Source organism: Colobus angolensis, unplaced genomic scaffold (genome assembly GCF_000951035.1).
Source record: "Colobus angolensis palliatus isolate OR3802 unplaced genomic scaffold, Cang.pa_1.0 Scaffold3, whole genome shotgun sequence".
In the NCBI taxonomy this organism is placed as follows: domain Eukaryota; kingdom Metazoa; phylum Chordata; class Mammalia; order Primates; family Cercopithecidae; genus Colobus; species Colobus angolensis.
Window position 1 is genome coordinate 23,302,022 of NW_012116265.1, and position 26,462 is coordinate 23,328,483.

The 26,462-nt window shown below is 36.5% G+C and overlaps 1 protein-coding gene across 2 annotated transcripts in view; it reads right to left on the reverse strand.

The window, feature by feature from the left end:
- The window catches only part of PCNX (pecanex homolog (Drosophila)), a 211,816-nt gene that overhangs the window by 142,048 nt on the left and 43,306 nt on the right, over window positions 1-26,462 (reverse strand). For both annotated transcript variants that reach the window (XM_011949638.1, XM_011949639.1), the window contains exons 3-6: window positions 20,539-20,644; window positions 14,756-14,801; window positions 13,726-13,815; window positions 3,923-5,632 (exon numbers count right to left, since the gene is read on the reverse strand). In XM_011949638.1, the coding sequence (XP_011805028.1) occupies window positions 3,923-5,632; window positions 13,726-13,815; window positions 14,756-14,801; window positions 20,539-20,644 (1,952 nt within the window). The remainder of the gene's footprint in view (window positions 1-3,922; window positions 5,633-13,725; window positions 13,816-14,755; window positions 14,802-20,538; window positions 20,645-26,462) is intronic.

Here is a 26,462-nt window from a genome sequence, read left to right on the forward strand (position 1 = left end):
ATCTTTCCTTAATGAAATCAAGGTCAGCCACATATACAATGAGTATAGCATTATACTTTAATACAGTATTAAGTTATGCTATTATGATGTCCTTGAACACTATTAAAATTAAAACGATATCTGCCCCTGCATTTAATGACCACACACTGCTGGGTTTCCTGCTTTGGCTTGTACAGCTGTTACAGCTCCTCTTTCGGGGTTAGCTGTGTATTTCTTCTGCTGTCATTACTTCAGCTTCTATAAGTACCCATCCCTTCTACTAATTTGCTCCTTCTAACTTTCCATGTGGACCCGGAAATCAGAAAATTAAGTTTATTAGACTTGAGAGTCCTTCTATTTAGTAAATTACAAAAACTATAATTTGTATTTTCTTGTCTGTTTACTGGTCTTTATCTTCTATCTAATGCTCAATGATATTTGGGTACAAAATAACACACCTTCAATTTATGTGTATAGCACAAACCCTCATAAAATTTTTATTGAAAAGATCTGACTTTTCTTTAAATAATTGTTTCTTTAAAGATGATCTTTGGTTCCCAACACAATATTATATTAGGATCCTATTTCATGCTTACAGAATAGTGACTCAAACATTATATTTAAAATAAATGTCACAGAGAACTAGAGGTTAAACAATTCAGAAAAAAGAACAAAGAATAATAAGTAAACACAAACCTCTCCACTCGGGCTGTTCTTTGTAATCCATTAAGTGATACAGAAAATATGCTGTAATAACAGTATTGAATCACACAGGAAATAAGTTTAAATGGCTCAAAAGAAAAGGACTTCATTAAAAGTAATACAGGCTAGAAAACACAGGACATTTTTCTACCATACAGCTTGTATGTAGTTTTCATTTCTTAAAATATTAGTCATAAATTAAAGATATGCCTTATAATGTAAAAAGAAAAATTAAGTACAAAACAAGAGATCAACAGAAAATGACTTAGTTTGAACTTAAAACCTATTTCCTGTCTCAGTAATCACAAACCATTATTGATGAAATTCGGTTTTAACCAAAGAACTTGATTAATGATGACAGGGCATATGAAAACAATCACTTGTTACGTGACTAAAAAAGATAATATATGACATACTACTGCCAAAATCACGTTAAAATCCCTGTGACTAAATTGATGTTAATAAAAAATGTTTTTCCTATTAGCATTATGTAAGAAACTAGGGAATCAGATATTTTTTATTTTTACTATTGAGTTTCACAATGGCACACTTAGACTATCTCTAGTTTATTTCTACATTTAATCATTTTCTTCTACTTTAATTTTATACCACTGAATTAATAAGGTTAAAGGACAGGCTACATTGTGTAGCATAACTAACTGGCCTTGAATAGTCACAGCAGCACTAGCAAGCATTTACTGTGTGCCAGGCACAGTGATAGGCATTTTCGTGTATTAACTGCCTAGTCCTCACAACAACCCTATGAGATAGATACTATAATCATCTCGTTCTAAGTTGAGGAAGCTAAGGTTTATAAGTAGATTTCCTAAAGTCACAATAGTGGAGCCCACATACTAACAAAGGTATTTGACTCCATGTCACTAAACTAGATTACCTCCTATTTCAGATTACTTTATTTTAGTACTTTAAAGTATATTTCCTAAATTCCATCTCTCCACACTACCACCACCACCTACCTTAAAATAAAACGAAAAGAAATCGGTTATCCACACCTTCATATTCTTCAGGAAAAAATCTATCTATGGCTTATGCATAGGTATATGAATGGCCAAGCAGTAACATGATTGGTTGACAGGTTTCAGTAGTACACTATGTAAGGCAGGACAGCCCAGAAACGTTTCTTCTAAATTGTCAGAAAGGGTATAACAGGTAATGTTAACATAAACAAATATCTTTAAACAGTATTTGAGAGTCTCTGTAATTTTTAAATAATGAGAACCAAAACAAATCCCCTCCCACCACCTCCAAACTTTCAAAAAGCCCAAATAAACTCCCAACAAAACTCCTATATTTAGTTATGATAAAAACCAATTAAAAAACTCCCAACACATTTAAGTGCTTTAGTTTTGCTCTTATTTGTATTCTAAACCCAGTGAAACTCAAATAAAAATAGCCTGCGCAATGCCTTCCCTAGGCAAAAAGTTTTTAAACAGCACACAGACTATTACATTTCTTCCACCAAAGAAGATATTTTTATTTCATTATTTATTAACATTTAATGGAGTTATTTAAATAAATTTTTAAAAAATGAGTACAAACAAAAGAAAACAAAAGCTAGAACCTGGAAAAACGAGGGCTAATATAGCTTAAAGAACAGCACTGAGAAGCAAATAACACCTTTCAAGTAACTTTTCCTAAAAAACAGTACCCATGAAAAGGAAATGACATTTTAAATATAAAGGCATGAATTTACTGCATACTTTTGTACATATTTTTTCAGTATTTACTTTTCAGCAATATTCAGACCAGTAATATATTTCTATCATAGCATGTTTACTTAAAATTCATTTTGATAACTTTAAAAATTAAGCTATATTTTAAAATCCAGTGGTCTCCTGCATACTGTGAACATACCTTGTATGATTTGTGTGAGAAATCACTACAAGCATTTCAGATTGTTTACAAAAAAAGAGAACTATATCCAGGTCAAAGACTCGAGAGAATTTAATTACTCTATTGTCACCAAATGGTTATAACCACTTCAGATATAGTTAGTTCTCAATATTTAGGTTTGATAAACTACATTTTTCGTCAGGTACCAGATAATTTCTTTGTGTTCCCATTAGAAATAATCTGGCTAGAAACTTCACCCAAAAAAATCTAGGAAAATGTTTACCACAACAGGGACTTTTAAAATACTTTGGGTGAAATTAACATCTTTGAGAAAAAGCATATATTCATATGTTTCAGAATGTTTGTACCAACAAAATCCAGCTTAACTTTTAATAAGTGACTGAACATTACTATATCAAACAGACTATAAACTTTAAAGACAGAAGCATAAATAAAGAGAATGGGAGTAGAGGCTAAAAAAAACTAAGGTACTAACAACAAAAGACCTGATTTTTCTGATTCTATTCAAGAAGCAGATTCCATAAAAACCAGAACCAAATAAACAAACTATCTTGGACAGAAGAAAACAGCAAGAAATAACAACTCTGAAATAAAGAGGCCAACACACACTGACAGAATATAAAATCACCTATCCAAATTTGCACAATTCTCCAAAAACCTGAAATAAGTAAGCTATTACTTTAACCAGAACACCATCACTGTTATTATGGGAGCATCTTACATCAATTAATGGATACCAAATGCCAATATAAATTGCAAATCTGAATTTAATAAACTTTAAGAATAGCGTGTGAAATTATAGAAAAAATTAGTATTTTCCTAACACCTGAAACTTGAGTAAGCAAGAAATAAAACCAAAGATACAGACTTAAAAAAAGAGCCACAATTCTCAATGTACATAATCAGATTTAAAGTAATATTTGGAAAACTCTTATATAACAGGCTGAGTGATCTAACTTTGAAAGTTCAGTGTCATATACTGTATAAGAGATGACTGAAACTGGTTTGGTGCCCTTAAATAACTACATACTTTATTGTTGCTATTGTTATAAAAAGGAAGAGGGCTAATTTTTGTTATTCCCAGCAAAACATTAACAGGTGGCAACTGGCTTAGAAACTGGTGTTCTTGACACCATCAAGAACAAATTGACATATTCAAATATTGCAACCAAAAAAATATGTTCTTGGTGTTCATACCAAAACCTTTTCTAAGATAACCACCTACTTCTCCATTCAAGAAAGCTTATTTTAATAACACAGTGGAAGGGGTAATATTAACAGAAGCATATTTTAGTAAGCACTACTCTAATTAATAGTATGAAAAAGCAGTGACTCTTAGAGAAATCTCTTCTTACAGTTCACTTACCTCCACTGACTGCATCTTGCTCTTCCCCTTCAGGAAATGCAACCTGGTTTGGCAAGCTATTCCTAGATCGAGTGACTGTCTCTAACTGGGAAGCCCGTCCTAATAAAGATAGCTCATCTAGCACCTCTCCCTCTTTGGCCTCAAGATCTGATTTTGAAGTGGTTAAGGGCTTTATACTTTCAGGTGCCATTAACCTGTTTGAGTCATTCAAACATGCTACTGTGCCACTGTCCAGGCTCAACACTCGGGCACGAGTCTTGGCACTATTTGTGCTAGAAGTCCGTCGTGTTGCACGCTTTTTGCTGGTTCCTTCAGGAACCAAATGAGCTTTGTGTGTGTGTTCAGAGTCTGTGCCCCTTTCTTTATGAGTGTGTTTGGTCTTTAGTGCACTGTATCTGCCCTCAGGAGACTGACAGGAATGAGAAGTAGTGCTAGACGAGCTATCACTGCTGAACTGGTGAGCAGACTGAACACTTGATGCTCTACTCAAGTCACTTTGATCACTAGAGTCTTCGTCATGACAAAATATAGCACTGTGTGGCTTGGTGCCAGAAACTCCTCGAAAGCAAACATAGTCCCTATGCCGGCTTGAATCAAAACTGCTAGCCCGTTTTTTTCCTGTCCGTCTCCTGCCTGACTTGTGGGCAGAAGTTGTCCGATGGATTACGCTAGAAGATTTAGGTCGAACATCCCCTTCCTTTTGCTTTCCACCAACATCTTTACACACTTTGGAATCCACAGAAACAGCTGACTTATCACTCTTCTCTTCTTTGTTTTCTGGAGTGTTCCCAGGTGGTCTGTCCCCTTGGGAAGTAAATTCATTTGCATGGGGATTTTTATTGGCTTCTTCAGATGCAGAGGGGCTGAGACCTCTCTGGTTGTGCACCTCTTCGGAGGGGGTGGGGTCCTTGGCCTCATGAACCTCACTGTTGATACTCGCTTCCATGGCAATCTTTTCACTGCTAGTCCTTTTGTCACTGGCACAGCTATTCTTCTCCTCTGGGCCTGCACAGCATTCCTTTTTCCTCTCACTTTTTGTTCCTGCTTTAGGAGACTCCTCATGCTCTGACAAGACACTCTCTACATGAGTTGAGCTGGTCTGCTCACTTTTATAGCTGCTGACAGTACTGTTAGTGTCCCGGTCCGTTCCACTACAGTAGCTTTCTGTTGACCCACTACTCCGTGTGCTCAGGCTCCTCAAGCTGTCCATGCTTTTTTCTGCTTTCAAAGGTTTGCTCTTCCCACTTTTTGTGGGTGGCTGAGAAATATTGATTTTCAAGTCACCAGCAAGCTGAAATTCCCCAGATAAACCAGAATTTTCCACCAAAGATTCTTTGGATCCAGAAAGAGGCTTGGAAGATTCTAACTCACTAACTGGATCTAACCCACGTCTTTGCTGATAAAGGGGAAAATCATTCAGTGAAGTGTCTGGAAAAGCTACAGCAGAGCTAGAAGTCCGTGGTACACCTCGCGGCCGGTGGTCTTTTCTGTAAGAGTGTGAGTGTAAAGGTACAAGAGAAGCTACTTCTGTGTCACAGGCACTGGACAGAGACTGATCAACATGGTGGTGGTGGTGGTTATGACTTGGCAGGCTCACTTTGTCACTGAAGTCCCTTGGCAAGTCCTGTCCACAAGAGGATAAGGAAGGCTGAATAGAGATGAAGGAGTCATTGGAGACAAGATGAAGGAGCTTCCGATCAGTTGCCAAATCTGTTTCAAACACATGTTTGGAAATGTTAAAATAAATGTATGATCTGCTTTTCTACTGTTTCACAATGGAAAGAATTCACTGCATACAGTAAATCAAGTATAAACAATTTCTCAAGTAGTTCACCAAAGAGCTGCTTTCTGTTTCACAGCTGCACAAAGAAAGCATTCTATTCATGAACTGAACTGAACTGAACTTCCAAATCTTTGAGTTCTTCAATTGGCCTCAGAAAGAGTTCTATAGACTATCAACAATAAAATAAGAGGCAACAAAGGATTATACTTAAAATAGGCCTGGATTTCTAGGCAAGCTCTGTCTACAACTTACTAACTTGGTAACTTTGGGTTACCCCCTGTAAATCTGTTTCCTTATTTGTAAAATGGGACATCAACTTCACTGAGTCATAGGCAAGGAAATAACTGAGTTAATAACATATATTGCTTGACACAATGCCGTCACAATTAAAGGTGGCTATCATTATTTTACCTAACACAATATTAAAATCCTTTCAAAAAGCTAACACAATTATTTTACAAATCAAGAAAACCTAGAGTCATCAGAAACAACAAAAATAGGCTGACCAATGCCCAAACAAGACATAATGATGTAAGACATCCTCTTGCTGTTCAGAATGGTAAAAACAGCAATAATTACATTTTTATCTTTCGTTATTTTTATCTTTCATTATTGGTATAGCAATTATAAAATACTTCATGAAAAAAATACTTATCTTCTTGTATCTGTAAGATCACTGCTTTAACCCTCCATCCAGACCAGTGATTAGTGACTTACCATACATACTATATATACAAATGTAAATATAGATATAAATCAATGCATCTACCTACCTACCTACATTGTAATTTATCTTGGAATATAGCTTGACAACCAAACTGCAAAATAGCTGATTTTTAAATATATGTTTTGCCAGACAAGGACATTTGAACCTGCTGTTAGTTCAATAAAAATAAAAATTATTGTCTTATTTGTCATAGCTGGATAGACGAAGTAAAATAATAGATTCTATAGTAAATCTGAGTCTTCCCAGTAGAATCTCAATGACCAAAGCAGACATTTCCCCCTAAGATTAAAAGAAAGGAATGAGTTATTAAAAATGTTTATGTACTTTTTAAAAATCTAAATGTAGATTTCACTATGATTAATTAATTAAAAACTCACAGATAGCCTCTGGAGTGTACCATAAAAATTGGAGTTTGTAAATGTCCAATTATACTTTATCTTACGTTTTAAAGTTTTCAAGGTAAGTAAAACCCATGTCCTTTATTATTTTCCCAACACAGCTGCCACAGTGGTTGGGTTCTTATATCGTCTAAATATCAAAATTTAAAAGCTGGCATTGTATTTTTTGTAGTATTAATTTATAATGTTATTTCTAAAAACTCTGTATCTCTAATAAGCAATTATCAGTTGGTGTGATATTCACATTTCAAGGATATGAATTTTACAGAAAACTTAGCGACTCTGAGCAAGTAGTTGAAAATCACTAAATCTACGATAACAAAATGTTTTTTAAATGCTAATGATCAAAACCAACTTCCTTCTGAGGAATTAATAAAACAGAAATGTAAGTATTTCATTTTAAAAGACACAGCCAAACTTACTTTAATACATGCATTTTTTTCAATACTGCTAAACAAATATAACATAAAAGGTTTAATTTTGTCAGAAAAAATTTAGGTGGTTTCAGGAAATTTTCAAGTAAACACATTTTTTCTTACTGTTACCCATATGAAAAAAATTATATCAAAGTTAAGAGGCTCAGATCAACACAAAGAGATACTATTTTTCATCAAATCAAACTTTTTTTAAACAATTGTTATTAGTGGCATTTAGAATAAGAAAGGCATACTGCTCATGGTGGTACCAACTGGTGTAACCTTCTTAAAGTAATCTGGCAATATGGCCAAGAAACTTGAAAAGGTATTCTTAAATTGAAGGTAAGAAATCGTTGCTAAAGGATAGAGTCAAATATGTGTACGAGGTTTTAGCACAAAGTTGTTCATGTCACGTTATTATAAAAGTTCTTAAAGCACAAAAAGTATAACAATGTCCTATAAATAATGATTGAAAATGTAGTCCACTAATAATTTCATACAGGCACAAAAAAACAATTTCAAAGATTATGTAATAATATGAGAAAATAATTCAGTGAAAAAGGTAGCACTGGCCAAGTGCAGTGGCTCATGCCTGTAATCCCAGTACTTTGGGAGGCCAAGGCGGATGGATCATGAGGTCAGGAGTTCGAGATCAGCCTGGCCAACATGGTGAAACTCCGTCTCTACTAAAAACAGAAAAATTAGCCGGGTGTGGTGGTGGGCGCCTGTAATCCCAGCTACTTGAGAGGGTGAAGTAGGAGAATTGCTTGAACCCGGGAGGCGAAGGCTGCAGTGAGTTGAGATTTCACCACTGCACTCCAACCTGGGCAACAGAGTGAGACTCCGTCTCAAAAAAAAAAATCCAGTTTTGTAAGTTTAAATGAATGCTAATGGAATACGTGCGTATATTTTTATAAATGTGAAAAGTGATATACCACAGTTAGCCATAAAAAGAAATAACATCCTGATTCATGCCAGAATAAGGTAAGTGAAAGAAGCCAGACACGTTAAAAAAACACATATAATTGCGTTTAAATGAAATGTCCAGAATAGGCAAATTCATAGAAACAGAAAGTAAACTGGAGATTGTCAGGGGCTGCTTGAAGAGGAAATGGGGAGTGTAATGGGTGCAGGTTTCTTTCTGGGGTAATGAAAACGTTCTTGATTTAGATAGTGGTGATGGATGCATAATATTCTAAAAACCACTGAATTATATCAAAGCAAAAAAATATGAAAAAAAGTGATATGCAAAAAGAAACAAGTTTCTCAGTGGCAGAGGTATAAATTTTTTCTTCATACTTAACTATATTTTCTAATGGTAACATATGTATTACTTTTATAAACAAAAACTGTACCTTCTTTCTCTCTCTGATCATCCCTATCAATTGATTATGGATAACAATCAATTATACGAACATGCTGTTATTTCTCTTACAACATCTTACAAAATCGAAATCCCTCCTTTATCTTTACTTCTCCTGCTTGCTATCATCTTTACAAAAATTCACTGAAAGAGTTGTCTATATTCATTGTCTGATTCTTCTCCTCTAATTCTCTCTTTGTATTCCAATTCAACTCCCCTAAGACTGTGCTTATCAAGGTCACCGACACCCTCTACACTGTTCAATCCAATGGTCAAGTCTCAGTCGTCATGTCACCTGACCTATCAGCAGCACGTGACGAAGGTGGCCAGTCCATTCTCTTTGATCACAGGGGGATAACAGTCTTGCTTTTCCTTTGATCTCATTAATTGTACCTACTCAGTCTCCTGGACTTCTTAAACTAAAGAGGCACAGGGTTCAGATCTTAAAACTTTTCACTTTTTCTTTTCTTCTCTTCTTTTGAGACAGAGTCTTGTTCTGTCACTCAGGCTGGAGTGTAGTGGTGCAATCATGGCTCACTGCAGTCTTGATCTCCCAGGCTCAAGCAATCCTCCTGCCTCAGCCTCTCAAGTAGCTGGGCCACAGGTGCACAGCACCACACCCATGTAATTTTTTATAGTTTTTCTTAGAGACAGGGTTTCACCATGTAGCCCAGGCTGGTACTGAACTCCTGGCCTCAAGAGACCCTCCCACCTTGGCCTCTCGAAGTGCTGGGATTACAGGTGTGAGCATGGCACCTAGCTAGAACTTTTCACTTTTCTACCTATACTCCCTTTGTAAATCTCATCCAGTTCTCTATCCCCACGACAAACTAAAATTCAGAAATACCTGTAACTAGTTCCTCTATCTTCTACCCAGCCCTCATATTCACATGTGTACGGTCTGAAGTTCTGATCTTGGATAGGGAAGACATGAGCAAGAGATAGGAAAACTGTAGATTATCTTAGAAGTGAAAAAGTTGAAGATACACCCCAATATCCTGTTTTCCCCCAGTCATCCTGAATCAGGTGACAAAATGAGTGTCAACTAATCAACTAACTGTTAACCAACTAACTAAAGGCCATTGTCCTGTAAATCCAAACCACAGGAGTAAGAGTCCCAAATGGTATTAAAGCCAGCATGAACATTTGCCACTAGGTGGCGCCAAACCATAACTAGGAAAAGGGATTTGGATCAAGAAGTCAGGCCACATTAACCCCAAGCAGCTAACAAGTATGCTTGCCCTGATACTTCATCAACTTCATAATACCCAACCCCTTAACTGATATGACTGATTTTTGTTGTTGTTTTTATTTATCCACTGACCACTCCTGAATCTAAAACCCCCAACCCAGACCTCTTACCTGAAATCTGAACCTATCTACTCATTGATGCGTACAGGTCTAACAGCACCTGATATGCCCTGAACTGAACCCCCTAACTTACCCTCCATGCTCTCCCCACCTCGAATCTGCTCCTCCTCAGTCTTCCCCCCTTCAGGTGGCAGGCCCCCATCCTCCCTGATGCTTAACTCAAAAGCCTTTGAGTCATCCATGACCACTACCTCTCTCACACAGTATATCCAAATCCATAACCCATCTTTTTAGTATCTTCCACACACACAGTCAGACTACTTCTCACTACTCTGATCTGTGCTCTGGATTGTTGCAATCATCTGCTAAGTGAGCTCCTGCTTCAACTTTTGCCCCTTTTAATATATTCCTCAAAATAGGAGCCAGAGTGATTCTACTAAAATGAAATACAACCCTTTAGCAGTTCCTCATCTCACTCAGAATTAAAATTAGCACATTTAAGATGGCTTACAAAACTCCATACTGTTTGGCCCTTCACTTACTCTGAGCTAGCCACAATATTTCTCAAACTTGACAGGCATGCTCCCGCTTTGGGGCTTTGCCCTTGTTGTTCCCTCTGCGTGGAGGGGGCCCCTCCCCTCAGATATCCTGAGAGCTCACTCCTCCTTCTTCAGGTCTTTGCTCTCAGAGAGGCTTGCCCTCAATTACTCTGTTTAAAATTAAAATTTCCCTAGTCCCCACCAATCCCTATCTTCTGTCTCTACTTACTACAGTATATGTTGATTTCTACCAGTATGATTCCATATTAATAGTATGGAAGCCACATGAGAGTGGAACTTTTTGTCTTTTTGTTCACTGATTTACTTCCAGTACTTAAAGCAGTGCCAATAGTACTCAACAACATTTTTTTAATGTTAAACATATGGAAAAATGTTGCATGATAAAAGCAAGTTTTAAAACTATATGAAAGTAGTATAGTATAGATTTTAAAAAGCCTAATTCAAAACCAGATTTGAATTATAGGACTGTCACTTTGTAGCTGTGTGACTTTGAGCAAGTTTATTATAACTTCTCTCTAAGCAATAACATGTTCATCTGTAAAGTGAGAATAATAACAGTACCAACTTCAAACGTTTATAGTGAAGATTAACTGGGTAAATGCATATAAAATGCTTAGAAGAGGACTTAAACCAGGGGTTGACAAACTAAGCCCCATGAAGCCAAATCCAGCCCTCAAACTTGTTTCTGTAAACCAAATTTTAGGCTGACACAGCCATGCCCACTATTTATGTATTGTTTATGACTCCTTTCACTCTACAGTGGCAGAGTTGAGTAGTTGAGTAGCAAGAGAGACCACATGGCCTACAAAGCTATTTGGTCCTTCACAGAAAAGTATGCCGACCCCAAACTTGACCAATAGTATGCACCCAGTGAATGCTAGACGTCACTGTCTATGTTAATATATAGTTGCAAGGGTAGATCTATGTGTATATAATTCCCAACCTACCAGACTATAAAAATCTTGTTTGCATATGGTACTTTCCAGATATAAAATAAGATATATAATCCCTAAACGCAAGGACACCAACCCCTCTAAGATTATTATCTAGTTGTTGAGACACTGTGATGGTCTCATATTATAGAAAAGGATATTGTACTTCTCAAAGAAATTGATATTGACTGATTGATTGGTTGACTGACTGAGAGAGAGAGAAAGGGTCTCCCTCTGTTGCCCAGGCTGGAGTGCAGTGGCACTATCACCGCTTACTGCTACCTCAGCCTCCTGGGATCAAGCGATCCTCCCACCTCAGCCTCCCAAGTAGCTGAGACTATAGGCACACACCATCATGCCTGGTTAAATTTTTTTATTATTTTTTGTAGAGACAGGCATCTCACTATGTTACCCAGGCTGGATTCAAACTCCTGGACTCAAGCAACCCTCCTGCCTTGGCCTCCCAAAATGCTGGGGTTACAGGCATCAGCCACCACAGCCAGTTGATTCACCTTAATTTTTTTTTTTTAAGTTTCCATACCACACAGTACATACATACATATGTACGTACCTATGTATGTGTGTGGGTTTATTTATTTGAGTGTCACCCAGGCTGGAGTGCAGTCACACGATCTCGGCTCACTACAACCTCTGCCTCTCAGGTTCAAGCAATTCTCGTGCCTCAGCCTCCTGAGTAGCTAGGATTACAGGTGTGTACCACTACCCTGGATAATTTTTGTATTTTTAGTAGAGACAGGGTTTCGCCATGTTGCCCAGGCTGGTCTCAAACTCCACCCACCTCAGCCTCCCAAAGTGCTGGGATTACAGGCATGAGCCACTGTGCCCCGCCCACACAGTACACTTTCTTTTCGGTTTTAGGAATGAGGTATAGGGTTAGATAGGAGAGTCCACAGAAGCAAAGAAACAATGAGAGGGTACAGAAATTCAAAAAAAGGAGAGAGTTACAATAATAAACTTAAAATTCCAACAGTAACAAAACATGCTTGTAAGAAATGAACCTGGGAAAAACATTAAATGAATGGGCAAATGTCATAATTTAGTTATCTGTTTGTAGCCTCATAAACAAGTTTCATAATTAAGAATAAAAAATTTGTCAGCCTGTCTGCCCATCAAACATCACCCATAGGTTAATAAAAATAACAGGGTTATAACATGGTGGCAATAGTGAGAAAAGTTTCTAACCTAGTTCTGATTCAGGTTCTGATTACAGAACTTTGGAAAATCTCCATTACAAAATGGGGATGACATATCTGTTGCTTTATGTTTGAAAATTAGAAATTAAACATGAAAATGTGAGTTTAAAAAGACTCAATAAAATTCAAAATATTCATTTACAATTGAGTTGAAGAAAAAAAATCAAAAATAGCCAAAATTTCTATTAACAATCTGGAAGGTACCATGTTGGTAATAGATGCACGGTTTCGCAGTAGGTCCAACAGCAAGTTATTTCTCTGTGATATGGTTTGGCTATTTGTCCTCCTCCAAATTTCATGTGGATCACCAGTGTTAGACATGGGGCGTGGTGGGAGGTGTTTGAGTCATGAGGGTGGATCCTTCATGAATGGCTTGTTGCCGCTTCTGCGGTAATGAGTGAATTCTCAGTTTATTAGTTCACACAAGAGCTGATTGTTTAACAAAGCACGCATGGCACCCCTCCCCTCTCTCTTCTCGTCCTCTCTCACCATGTGACATGCCAGTTCCCCTTCACCTTCCACCATGATTGGAAGCTTCCTGAGGTTCTCACCAGAAGCAGATGCTGGCACCATGCTTCTTGTACAGCCTGAAGAACCGTAAGCCAAATATACCTCTTTTCTTTACAAGTTACCCAGTCTCAGGTATTTCTTTATAGCAATGCACATGAACTAAGACACTACATCAAAACTTATTGCTGTTTTTGCAGATGGCAGGAGATGAAGCAGCTGGCATTTAGAGATTGTACCAAAGGAAAGTAACAGTTTTACATACTAGGTTATCCCTAAGCTGGGCTACTTGGTCTGACCAACTAAAAGAATAGCAGATTCTTATCTCCTATCTCATATTCACTCTGGGGCATAGGCTCATAGAATTTCTCTCTCCATATTTATCTGGCAGAACGTGTATAACTGAGTTCCAGTAAGCTAAAAGCCTGTATAACTCTGTATTACTACTATCCCAGTAACATTTTATATTAATGTTTCCTTAAATACTATATTAAATTGTTATAAACTCCTGCCAGATTGTACACAGCACATTCTACAAATTAACTCTGGTCACCACAGTATATGACATCATGGTAAAGTGTAATGGTCTTACCTTGTTCTTCACTTCCTTCCTTACAAAGACTAGAACTTTGGCCCAGACTTAAACTGATATCATCAGAAGTCTTAGCAGTGTCTGTATCTCCTACAAAGTTAAGAGAAACATGTGAGGACCTTATATTAACAGTAAGGCTGTAGTGTGGCACAACCAAGGAAGTATTAATACATCAAGGAGTACTGATGTCTATCAACTAAAGCAGTTTTTGTGTATCAAAGGTTACAATAATGGAAGATGCACTGAACTAACAGAAAGTATCATGGACTATCAGAGCACTTAATTATTCTCACAGAACTACAAACCAAACAATATAACATGGAAAGCTTCAAAATATAAACTAATAAAACTATTTATTTAAAAACAAGTGATTTTAAAAAGGAACGCAAATTACATAACTCGAACCAGTATGAATTTCCTTCCCAGGGAAAATTAGTAACCTAAAAAACTGTAGGGTAAAAACAATATGAATTATCTGAATAGATAAAACCGCAGAAAATAACTTACTTTTTTTTGGTTGTTTCATTTGTGCCCACATTCAAAGGTTTCACATCAAATTATTTAGTTTTCCATGAACCCCACTAAAACCTACAAAAGTGTTTTCTCTCTAAGGCAAGGAAGTTTCTTATAGATCAAAACTTATGTAATTCATGCAATGTAATGTAAGTGGTCACTTTTGTGAAATTTGGATGATGAAAGAGAACACAATTTAAGTCAAGCAACCTTTAATAAGATACACAATTTTATCTATAAAATAATTTCAAGAATGATTTTTTTCATTACATTTGAATGTACAGTACTGTTACCTTCACTACAACCAAAATGAAAGGGAAAGTCAGAGGCAACTTTCAAGTTAGATCACATCTACCTTTAATAGTCAAGCAACTTTTAATAAGATAGATAATTTTATCTATAAAATAATTTCAAGAATGATTTTTTCATTACATTTGAACGTATAATACTGTTATCTTCACTACAACCAAAATGAAAGGGAAAGTCAGGGGCAACTTTTAAGTTAGATCACACCTACCTTTAATAGTTGCTGCTGTTCCAAGACGCGAGGAACCAGATCCAATCTGAAAACATGACATGAAGTAAGTAAAACTAATTAAAATGCTAAGCTATCTCATTATCAATACAGACTAGCAAGATTATCAAACAAAATTATATGACCAAAACATGTTTTTGGTTACTTTTATCAACATTAAAAGATACTTGTTGGACAAGCTCTATTGGAGCCACTTAACCTGTTGCCTGTGGCACAGGCTTCATGTGTCTTACCGATGTGCAGAGCTACCCAATCCCTCTGTGTGCTCAGGACTGATGGAGCCCCCCTGAAGAGCCAGATCCTCCAATCTCAAGCAACTCACGTCATACAACTATCATTTTTATACTACATCATGACATGTTCATGTTATAAACAAAAGCAAAACCAGGCTTTATGTCTACCTGAAATACATTTAGACTTCTTAGGGTATAAAAGGAAGGTTTGGCAGACAAACATTAACATATGCTACCAAGTGCAACATTAAGTCTTACCATCAAATTGTTAGTGTATCATTATGTACCTTCTTTAGTTGGAGACAAAAAGTAAGTACTTCTTTATAGACAGAACATTAAAAAATAAATCAATAAAAGCCTAAGGCATCCATGAAAAAGGAAATTTTAGCACAAACTATAAGGAGAAAATTAAAACCTGATTGTTGAGCTTTTAGTGCTTACATTCAAGATAGTTTAACACTTCCCTAAAATTTCACAGCCATTATTTATTATACTACCATGAAAATAATATAAATAAGCACTACAAATTCCACATTAAGGAAATCAAAGATAACATAACAGTTACTAAATCAACAAGTCTCAGCAACTCTTCCTATAACTCGTTTTCATGGATTCTAAGAAGAAAACAGTCAAGCAAAGTTAGCATTGTAAAATAAAATTGAGAACATTCATATAATACTTTATACTTTACCAAGTCTTCCTCTTCATTGGTTTGATTTAGTTAGGTGTATATCACAAGAAATACACTCAAAATATAGGTTAATGTTGACTTTGAAGGGGCATGAGGGCCTTTCTTGATCTGGATGGCAACTGAATGGGTGCACACAGATGTAAAAATTTACTTAGCTGTACACTGAAGGTATGTACTATGCTGTATAAGTTACATACCAGTGAAAAAGAAAATAAAAATAAGCATACATATATAGGTTGAAACTACAAATAAACTCTTGAGTTAGCCAATAAAAAATAAGCTTTGTAATAATTTTGAACCATTTTATTAAGCTTGGTTCTTCTAGTTTTTCCTAATTTCTGCTTTCAATTAGCCATAAAAGACATTGCAATTTGCCAGCAAGAAAAAACCAAAACAGCATTTTATCACAAAAGAAAGTTTCATTCTTACACCTGCTACATAAGTTACAGAATTAACATACGCTATTTTTCTACTAGAATTAAACATAACTTCCTAGACAGAAATTTAAAAACAAACAAGAAAACAAAAACACTATTTTATGCATACCCATCTAGGAATTTAAACTTTAAAAAAAAATTTTTTTTAATTTTGACTACCAAATGAAATTATGGTAGTCATTTGCTCAGAAGCTCACAAAGTATTCCCTTTCTCCTTCTTTAACAATCTCCCTATTTTGTTCCAAAATTGGTCATACACCTTCTGATATATGAGAAGTGGGCCCAGTCCCCAGTCTAGAGGTAGGTATATGAACTAGTTCTGGTGAATGAACGTGTGGGAGAATGTGCTGGAGGGCTTCAGGAAAACGTCTTTGTGTGTCTGAGAAGAAAGTGATCAAGGAAAATCTCTGTCCCACACTACTCTTTGCTTCCTAACTTTTCAAACAGGGTCTTGATTGAAGCTTCTGTGCTCATCCTGCAACCCTGAGGAAAAAAGCCTAGAGAACTGCAGAGATGCCAATCCAGAGGCCTAACATTAGGCTGCTGAATAAATGTCACACAATCACCTCCAGATTTAGGCGAAAAACAACTATTTCTTTAAGTCACTATTAGTTGAGTATTCTACTACTTGCTGACAAAAACATTCTTAACAGGTAAAACAGAGTAGTTACATTTTATTCTTCATACTTTTCTGCATTATACTTCCCCTCAAAATATCTAAGAATCATGACTATTTACATGTGAAACAACAGGGCGTCCAGAATATAAACTATAGTACATCCAAATGCAATGCATTCCCCAAAGTGTCACTGTAGAAAAACACTTAATGATATTAATGTTCATGATACAATCAATTATGACATTATGGATTATTTTAATTTTCCTGTTTACCCTCACTTGTTAAATTTCCTAAAAATGAAAATTTAAAAATTAAGAAAAAATAGTATATTTCTACACTTGGGGGTGAAGTTTTTTATTTAAGTGCTTTGCATAAACTAAAATATTCCACTGTTTCTTCTCTATGACAAGTGCCGTAGGAAGGATTATGGATAACAGGGAAGAAAGGTTACTTCTAGCTAGAGAGCATATCAGGCAAGGCCACCTCCACCAAGAAGCTATGCCTGTCTCTCCAGCTGGAAACAATTATTTTATCCTATGAAACCATTAGCTCTTCTTCTGTACCATTCCTACAACAATTTTTACTTTGTTTTTTTTTGTTTGTTTGTTTTGTTTTGTTTTGTTTTGTTTTTTCTGAGACAGAGTCTCACTCTGTTGCCCAGGCTGGAGTGCAGTGGTGCCATCTCAGCTCACTGCAACCTCCACCTCCCAAGTTCAAGCTATTCTCCTGCCTTGGCCTCCTGGGTAGCTGGGACTACGGGTGCATGCCACCAGGCCGAGCTAATTTTTTGTATTTTTAGTAGACACAGGGTTTCACCATATTAGCCAGGCTGGTCTTGATCTCCTGACCTCGTGATCCACCTGCCTCGGCCTCCCAAAGTGCTGGGATTACAGGCATGAGTCACCATGCCTGGCCCCTTGGTAACATATATCACTTCTTTATCTTTGGTTACTTATATCACATCTACTATAAGATCACAATCTCTTTCAGTATAAGACCCACTCCCCAACCCACACTAAGTAGAATGCCTTGAATACTATTGGGCACTAAAATATTTGAAGGTAGAAAAGTGACAAAAGGAAAGAGAAGGAGGTAAGGAGAGGAATAAAGGTGGAGATAAGAAAGAATGGAAATGGAGGGTAGAAGATGAAAGGGAAAAAGGCAGAGGTGAAGGAAAGAATGGTAACAATGACTGCAATGTAGCTACTATGGTCAGCGGGTTCACGGTTTAGTACACAAGAAATTTACATAAAATACGATAATGTGTAGCAGTATCTTACACATTATATAATAAAATACATACAAGAAACAACAGTATGTCTATAATGGTAATATCTCCAGCAATATGCACAAAGTCAGACTCTACCTCCTCATTTCAGCTTCTCTAAAGGGTAAGAATAATTATGTCACCATTTATTTTGTCATAAACATTATAAAACAAAAACACTAAAATCCAAGTAGCACAATAACCTCCAATATTTGCCCATTTTTATTAAAAAGTTATTATTTTAAGAAAAAGGTATGCTGTGTGTTTAACAACATGCACACATGCTTTAATCACAGTCAATAAGGGACCCCCTCCCTAAAACAAACAGGCAAGTTCCAACAGACAGGATGCCAAGGTCACAGGATCCAAAAGTGCCTGGCCATTGCTGGCCCTTCCATCTGTCCTATTACAAAAAGGAAAAAAGGTCTCCAAAAGATGATTGGAGAAATCTAGGCTTACTTTCTGGGGGTCTGATATTACCTACATTTGTCAATAAGAAGAAAGCCCAGGGTTAATTAAGAATACAAAACATGCAGCCATATTCAAGAATTGAGTTATTTCATTCTATAAAAAGAAACTGAGAGAAACACAAGGCCAACAAAAAAAAAAAGCAGGATCAAGGATAGTAACCCTTGTCTTCAAAAAGGCATTGTAAAATTTGTAACAAAAAGTATCAATCTAAGACTGAGCATGGTGGCTCACATTTGTAATCCCAGCTCTTTGGGAGGCTGAGGTGGGCAGATCACCTGAGGTCAGGAGTTCAAGGCAGTCTGGCCAACATGGTGAACCCTGTCTCTACTAAAAATGCAAAAAAATTAGCCAGGTGTGGTGGCAGACACCTGTAATCCCAGCTACTTGGTAGGCTGAGGCACGAGAACGGCTTGAACCTGGGAAACGGAAGTTGCAGTGAGCCAAGATTGTGCCACTGCACTCCAGCCTGGATGATAGAGCAAGATTCTATCTCAGAAAAAAAAAAGTATCAATCTAATTAATATGTCATAGCTCTTTTCACAGTCTTTAAACAAACAACAACAACAACAACAAAAACTCTGACATCTCCCATTCCATGAGTTTGTTATGGAAGGAAGACAAATTTAAGATTTCTGTACTATATCTGTACTACATGTTCTGTACTATAATCGATCACAACCAAAAGTGTTACCTTCAACAGTTTAGTCATTCACTTTAAATCATGAACATGGTAATCAAATAGAGTCAAATCTTCTATCAAAATATATTAGAAAACAAGACCCTGTTCAAGATTTTGATTCATATAGTGTTTTTCATAACATTGTTCTTAGGGCTACCAATGCAGACGAGTAGACAGGACAGAGTTGGCAGAATTATGTCTGCTATTTACTCATTTGTTAAATGAGAAGCTAGGTCTGATCTACCTCTAATGTTTTATTACCTAGACACATAAAGATAATTAGCAATCATTAATTTAAAGTCAACTGTACACAAGGCAGTATATAAGATAGAAGAAAAAAAAGAAAATCTACTCTGTAGAGCCTTATAAAGTGCCATATAAATAAGTACTCCATCTGCAAGAGAAAGGGTCAACACCATAAGGTGTTTGAAAATCTTGAGAAATGTGGGATAGTTACAAGAAGTTAGTTAGACCAGAAAATAAGGATGACTAAGTCTCTCTCTAGAACAGACAGGCAGGAGAAAAGAGAAGAATGGTTCCAATCCGCAAGCTGTGTCGTATGATAACAGGAAGACTGGAGTGAGAAGTGAGGTCTAGTCCAGACCCTGATATAAATCAGCTATTTCTTTTTCTATGTAATGAAAGGACTGACATAACAACCACTAAAACCTATAGTTACGTAAAGGTCTGCTATGAGAAGACCATGAACGCTTCCAACACAGTGCATAGAATTTTACTCTACCCAATGAAATCATCTGCTGAGAAGAACAGCAGGAGTAACTGGGACTTTGATTAGTATCCAGGTATTTAGGATGAATAAGAGAACTAGAGCAGTAAAGGTCCAGCCAAGTTTTGAAGTAATACTTCAAGAGTTACCATTTTAAGTTAAAAGTTACATAGTAGAAAGACATTAAAAATGGTAAAAGCAAATTTGTATTTTACTTTTAGGCTTACCATTCAACATCTTGAACACTGACAGATTTTCAGCATTTACTTTTATTTTTATTTTTTGGCCACGTTTAAACCGGGGGTAACCACAGACATCTACACCTCTCCAATACAGATGATGTGAAGGTAAATAAAACAGCGCAAGCTAGAAGCTAAATTTCCTAAGGGTATTCACAACCGTTATAATCAAAACTACACACCCAAAGATGAGTCTGTGGTAATGCTCAACAAATATGTAATTAATCAATGTGAAAAGTAACTTAAAAAAAGAATATTAATAAAAGATGTTATTAATAAACAATTTAAAAATATTAATCAGAAAGACATGACAAAACATTAACCAACTTAAAGACATGAGAATAACGGAGCCCACCATCAGGAGGAGGGAAAAAGGCAAAATAAAACAGCACAGGTTCCTACCTGGTTGCTTGGATCTAGACCGGCATAAGAATTTCTGGAACTACAACCAACTGGGGGTGTGGCCTCTCGGATAAACTCAGACATTTCAATCCCTCCACCAGGATCACTGTGGGAAAAAAAATGAGAAAAAGAGTAACTGTCATTATTTTGACTCCAATGCTTTTCCTTTGTTAATTTTTTAAGTCATACTTTTTTCTACAAAACTAAGAGATCTGATTTTTAATCAAGCAAATAGCAAAAAAGGTAAACAATGATCATTCTTCATTTACAAGTCTGATAATTGGAACTATTTTATCACCACATTGCTACTTGAAAATACGTAAAACTCTCTTATTCCAAACTGTCTACATCCAATCCGACATTAGAAACTGGCATTAATTACAATTACAGCATACTAAATATGTTATGGTATGTGCTATCAAACCACTCTCGCAAAGAAATGATCGCCATCTGCTTCCCAAGAGCAAAGAGAAATTGTTCAACTGTAAACACAGGATGTAATCAGATATCACATTAATGACTCCCCGCGAGATCAGTCCGAATGAGCTGCATGATACAGTGATGAACACACAAGAGAACAGTCGCCCTGGTCAAGCTATTTGTATTTGTATTCTTCAAGTAAACAGAATTTAACTAGAATACTAACTTGTTTTACAGAACTGGAAACCTAAGATTTTAGATCTATACATGTTTAGAAGGCCAAGGTTAAAAAAGGAAAGTGATGCTACGTAGTAATGACACAGAAAGACAAAAGAGAGAAAAGTACTACGTTCAAAGCACTGGAGAAGCCCAAACACAGTACTTACAGATAACAGTAACCCAGATTTACAGGGAAAACCACACGCCAAATTTCACAAAACTTAGAAAATGCTACATAAGGTTCCTCAGGAAGACAACTCTTAGCATAAGTCATAATCCTACTTTTTGCCCAGAGTTTTTTACTCATTCTACCTGGTATAAACAGAGTAAGTAGTCAATATATATATATATATATATATTTTGCTATTATCTGGATAAAAGTTACAATATATGTGTTGGATATTACAGAGGATGTATCTTGCTATCTGGCATCCAATTCAACTTTCTGATTATAAAAAAAAAAAAAAGCAACACCAAATTCTTCAGGTAAACCACCTCATCCCAAACTCTTATAGGTTTTTGCGTAATGTTGACCCCACCCTCAGGTTTAGGATTGGGCTCTACTGTCCAAAGTCATCAGCATATCCCATTCTTCTGGTCATTGAGATTAGCTCTAGAATAAGCACAGGACCCAACCCAGGCTAGTATGAATCAGGCCAGGAGTGTCTTATTGGTGAGAGGATATTTCTCTGTATCTGCTACTCTTAATGTTGAGACTTAAGGCCCAGAGGTGCTGCAGCCATCTTACAAACATTAAGTGGGAGTCTGTTCTAAGAAGCCAACTAATAGAAAAGAACAGAACCTGGCTAGAAGAAGAGAAGCAGGGACACGAAGTGACAGTTTGAAACACTGCATCTGAAGACATCCCTCACATGCAGACTTCTCAGTAATGTGAGTAGCAAATTCCCTTAAGCTTTTTTGGGTAGAATATGTTGACAGCTGCAATTAAAAGATATAAGCAATGTATAATTTTCCATTTAAATATTTAACAGTATAGCGGTTTGAATTCTAGTGTTTTTATTATCTATGATCTCATAATTATAATGTCCCTGTTTGCTTAACAGGTTCCTAACTCTAAGCCATTGACTACAGTCAGCTAACTAAGGTTCAACAAAGAAAACTAGCTTTCTAACTTACTATCCAATTATAAAAATAAAATATATTGGAATTCAGGTAAACATATGGCCAATTCAGTATACAAATACTCACGTGTGAGAAATGTGGAACATGCTCATGTTTAAAAGCTGTCTGGTGTTAATTCATACAAACTATGCAGGCCAGAGGAGAAATTTTTCTAAATTGGAAAAACTTTAAGTGTGTATATAGAGGCACTGTCACCACACTGAATTAGTAATGATTATTCAGCAATATTAGGGTTTCTCTACTAGAATGCATCCTCTAAGTGAGATCCCAAGAAATCAGAAAATGGAGAGCAAGGTACAGATTAAGAAATGAAATAACACAGAAAGGAGAGAGAGCCCTCATCTTGCCTAGTCTATATACATACATACACACACACACACACACACACATATATCAACTTTATTGAAATATGATTCACATATCATACAATTCACCCTTTTAAGCTGTATAATTCAGTGGTTTTTAGCATATTCATTAAATTATTAAACCACAGCCAAAGCCAATTTTAGAGCATTTTTATCATCTCAAAAACAAGCCCCTTTAACCATTACTACCCGTCACTTTCCATCCTCCTTAGCCCTAGACAACCACTAATCTAGATTCTGTCTCTACAGATTTCCCTGTTCTGGACATTCTATATAAATGGAATTACATGTGATGTTTTGTGTCTGGCTTCTTTCACTTAGCATAATATTTTCAAGGTTCATCCATATTGTAGTATGCATCAGTATTTCACTCCTTTTTATAGTCAAATAATATTCCAGTCTATGGATAAACCACATTTGTTTATCCAGTCATCAATTGATGGATAATCCTGCCTAGTTTTATACATCACTTCTGATAGCAAGTCCAAATTACTACAATCTGAACATACAGTTATTATTAATAATAAATAAAAACATGCTAGGTATGTGGTTCATCCTTGTAATCCTAGCACTTTGGGAGGCCAAGATGGGCAGATCACTTGAGCCCAGGAGTTTGAGACCAGACTGGGCAACATGACAAAACCTCATCTCTACAAAAACATTACCCAGGTGTGGTGGCATGTGCCTGTACTCCCAGCAACTCACGAGGCTGAGGTGAGCACATAGATTTAGCCTGGGAGGTAAAGGCTGCAGTTAGTTATGACTGCACCACTGCACTCCAGCCTGGACAACAGAGCAAGACCCTGCCTCAAAATAGTAATACTAATATAATAAAAACAAATATTTACTAAGTACTTATTATATCCAGTCATAGGAGTTTGTGCTCTTTTTGCATTTTCTGATGAAACCTTCCCTAATATTTATGATATAAGTGCTATTATTCTCCTCTTACAGTTGAAAAAACTGAAAACCAAAGGCATAAAAACTTGCGTAAGGTCTCAGAGGAGGAATGAAACATAAACTGAGTCACTGGTACATGGAGTTCAGGTGGGAGAGGAGGACAAAAATAACACGTCCTCAGCATTCTGCAAATAAGTTATCATATCTGCTCTTTCTTTATTTCCCACACACTTGAATACAGGTACTCATAACCAGTATGGCCTTAGATAAGACTCAAAAAACAGGTCTGTGAAACTCTAAAGCCCACATTCTTGCTTTTTTGTTTTGTTTTGTTTTGTTTAAGAGACAGGATCTCACCCTATCACCCAGGCCAGGGTGCACTGGTGCAATCATAGTTCACTGCAGCCTCAAACTCCTGGGTTCAAGTGATCCTCCCACCTCAGTCTCCTGTGTAGCTGGGGCTACATGCCCATGCCACCATACTCGGCTGATTTTTTTTTTTTTTTGGTAGAGACAGAGTCTTACTGTATTATCCAGGCTGGTCTCAAAATCCTGGCCTCAAGGGATCCTCCCACCTTGGCCTCCCAAAGTGCTAGGATTACAGGTATGAGCCACTGCGCTTGGCCCTCATTCTTTCTAAGAAACCATACTGCCTTACACCAAATAGGCACTAGTGTCTTTCCAGTTCAAATCCAAAAGTAAACACCATTATTTAGAGCAGGGATTTTTAAACTCAGTGCTATTGACATTTTGGGGGCACATAATTATTGACTGCATTGTAGGATGGCTAGCAGCATCTCTGGCCTTTACCCACTAGATGCCAGTAGCAGCCCCTCAGTGTGACAACCAAAAAAAGCTCCAGACATTGCTAAATGTGCCCTGAGGGCCAAAATTACCCCCAGTTGAGAAATAATGATTTAGAACTAACGGTCAACAAACAACAATGCATGGGAAGAAAGGAGATATCAAAGGAATAAAAAAGATAAAGAGAAAAAATGAACAGGTGTTTTTATTTAAAAAAAAAATCCTCTAGTAAAATTTCTGCATTTCTTTCTTCTCTATAAATTCAGAAATAAAACTCTTAGCCAAGCTGTAGATGTCCTAAATATAGCTAAACATATAAAACAGCTGAGTAAGAGTTTTCTTTACTGGCAAGACTTGCAGGTTTGCAGCAATGGAGATTTCAGCACATACCTGGAAAGCACAGTAGTTTATTATTCTCACAGAAGCAAAGTGGTCTACTGCAGTAAGCAATACACCAAATTCAGGTAATATCTACCTTTATGCCTTAACTTCCCCATCTGTTAAGAAAAAAAACAAACCAGGTACAGGGAAAGGCAGAAAAGCAGAAGGGGTCTAATCTGAATTACAGAGACGTCTTCACAAACTCATTTGTTGATTTTTACGATCGTATTAATTGGTCATGCTCAGGCTTTGATCAGAAACTTGGCAACACCATTATAGTACCAAGTTTGTAAATCTGGACTAAAATGATGCTCATAAAAATAAGAATAGATAAAAAACAAAGTTCCTATATTCACAGGAACAAAGTTCCTAAACAGCATAATCTCTCTCAGAGAACAACCTAAAATCCAGCTTCATACAGTTTAAATTGATCTGTAGTTTACAATATCATAAGCATTACTGCCATGAGAAACGTAGAGAAACCATGATCTTTCTTCAAATGTTTGTATTCAAATCATAAAATTCGATGTTACTTCCTGAAGCATTAGAAATGTAAAAAAAAAAAAATTACTGACTGATTCTTTCTCTAAAATAAAGATTTAACCATTTTTTACCTGCTGTACCACATAAAAGAGAGACCAATGAAAACCATAAAGCTCAAGTAGTTCTGCTATACTTATTCATTCATACAACAAATTGAGAGCCACAATGTACCACACACAGGAACAGGCTCTAGATATACAAGTATTTATTTTCCTATTCATTTCTTTTCCTCAGAACAGAACATGAGATTCACAAGTGGGAGGGCGAGGAAAGGAGATGTCAAAAACAAAAACCTACAACAAAGATCTTACTTAATAGTGAAACTTAAAAACATTAAAGATTAGAAACTAAAGACAAGGATGTACACCAATAATATTTCAACTTAACCATGTGCTAGAAATCACAGCCAGTGAAAAAAATTAAACAAGAAGTATAAGGACTAGAAAGGTAGAAATAATTGTGATCATATAGATAAGGGAACATCATTAATAAGGGGGTTTAATAAGATTGCTAGACACAAAATTAGCTGCAACATTTTAGGGGGAAAAACAAAATTATAAAAAATTTTATAGTAGCATAAACACTATAAAATAATAAATTTCCTTTTAATGGAGAAAATGAAAAACCACTACTGAAAGATACTTACAAAGACTAAATAAATGGAGAGATTCAATATTGTAAAGATACAAATTCTCAGCAGAGGGATCTACAAATTTAGTGTAACTCCAATAAAAATACCAAGTTCCTGCAGACTTTCTCTAGCAGACTCTAAAGTTTACATTAAAAACCCAAGAGCCTAGAATAGCAAAGTCTCTCCTAAAAAAGAATATGGTGGGAGGTTTGCCCCACTGGCTATCAAGAGTCATTTTTTAAAACTGATAAGGATGGTGTGGTAATGGCACAGGCAAGCAGATCAACAGAACAGAACAGAGAGCCCAGAAACAGGCCACCAGAAATGAAAATTTAGCTTATGCCATAGAGAGTGCTACAAATTACTCAGGAAAAGATAGTTCTTTTTTTTTTTTTTTTTTTTTTTGAGACGGAGTCTCGCTCAGTCGCCCAGGCTGGAGTGCAGTGGCGCAATCTCGGCTCACTGCAAGCTCCGCCTTCTGGGTTTACTTGCTCCATTCTCCTGCCTCAGCCTCCCAA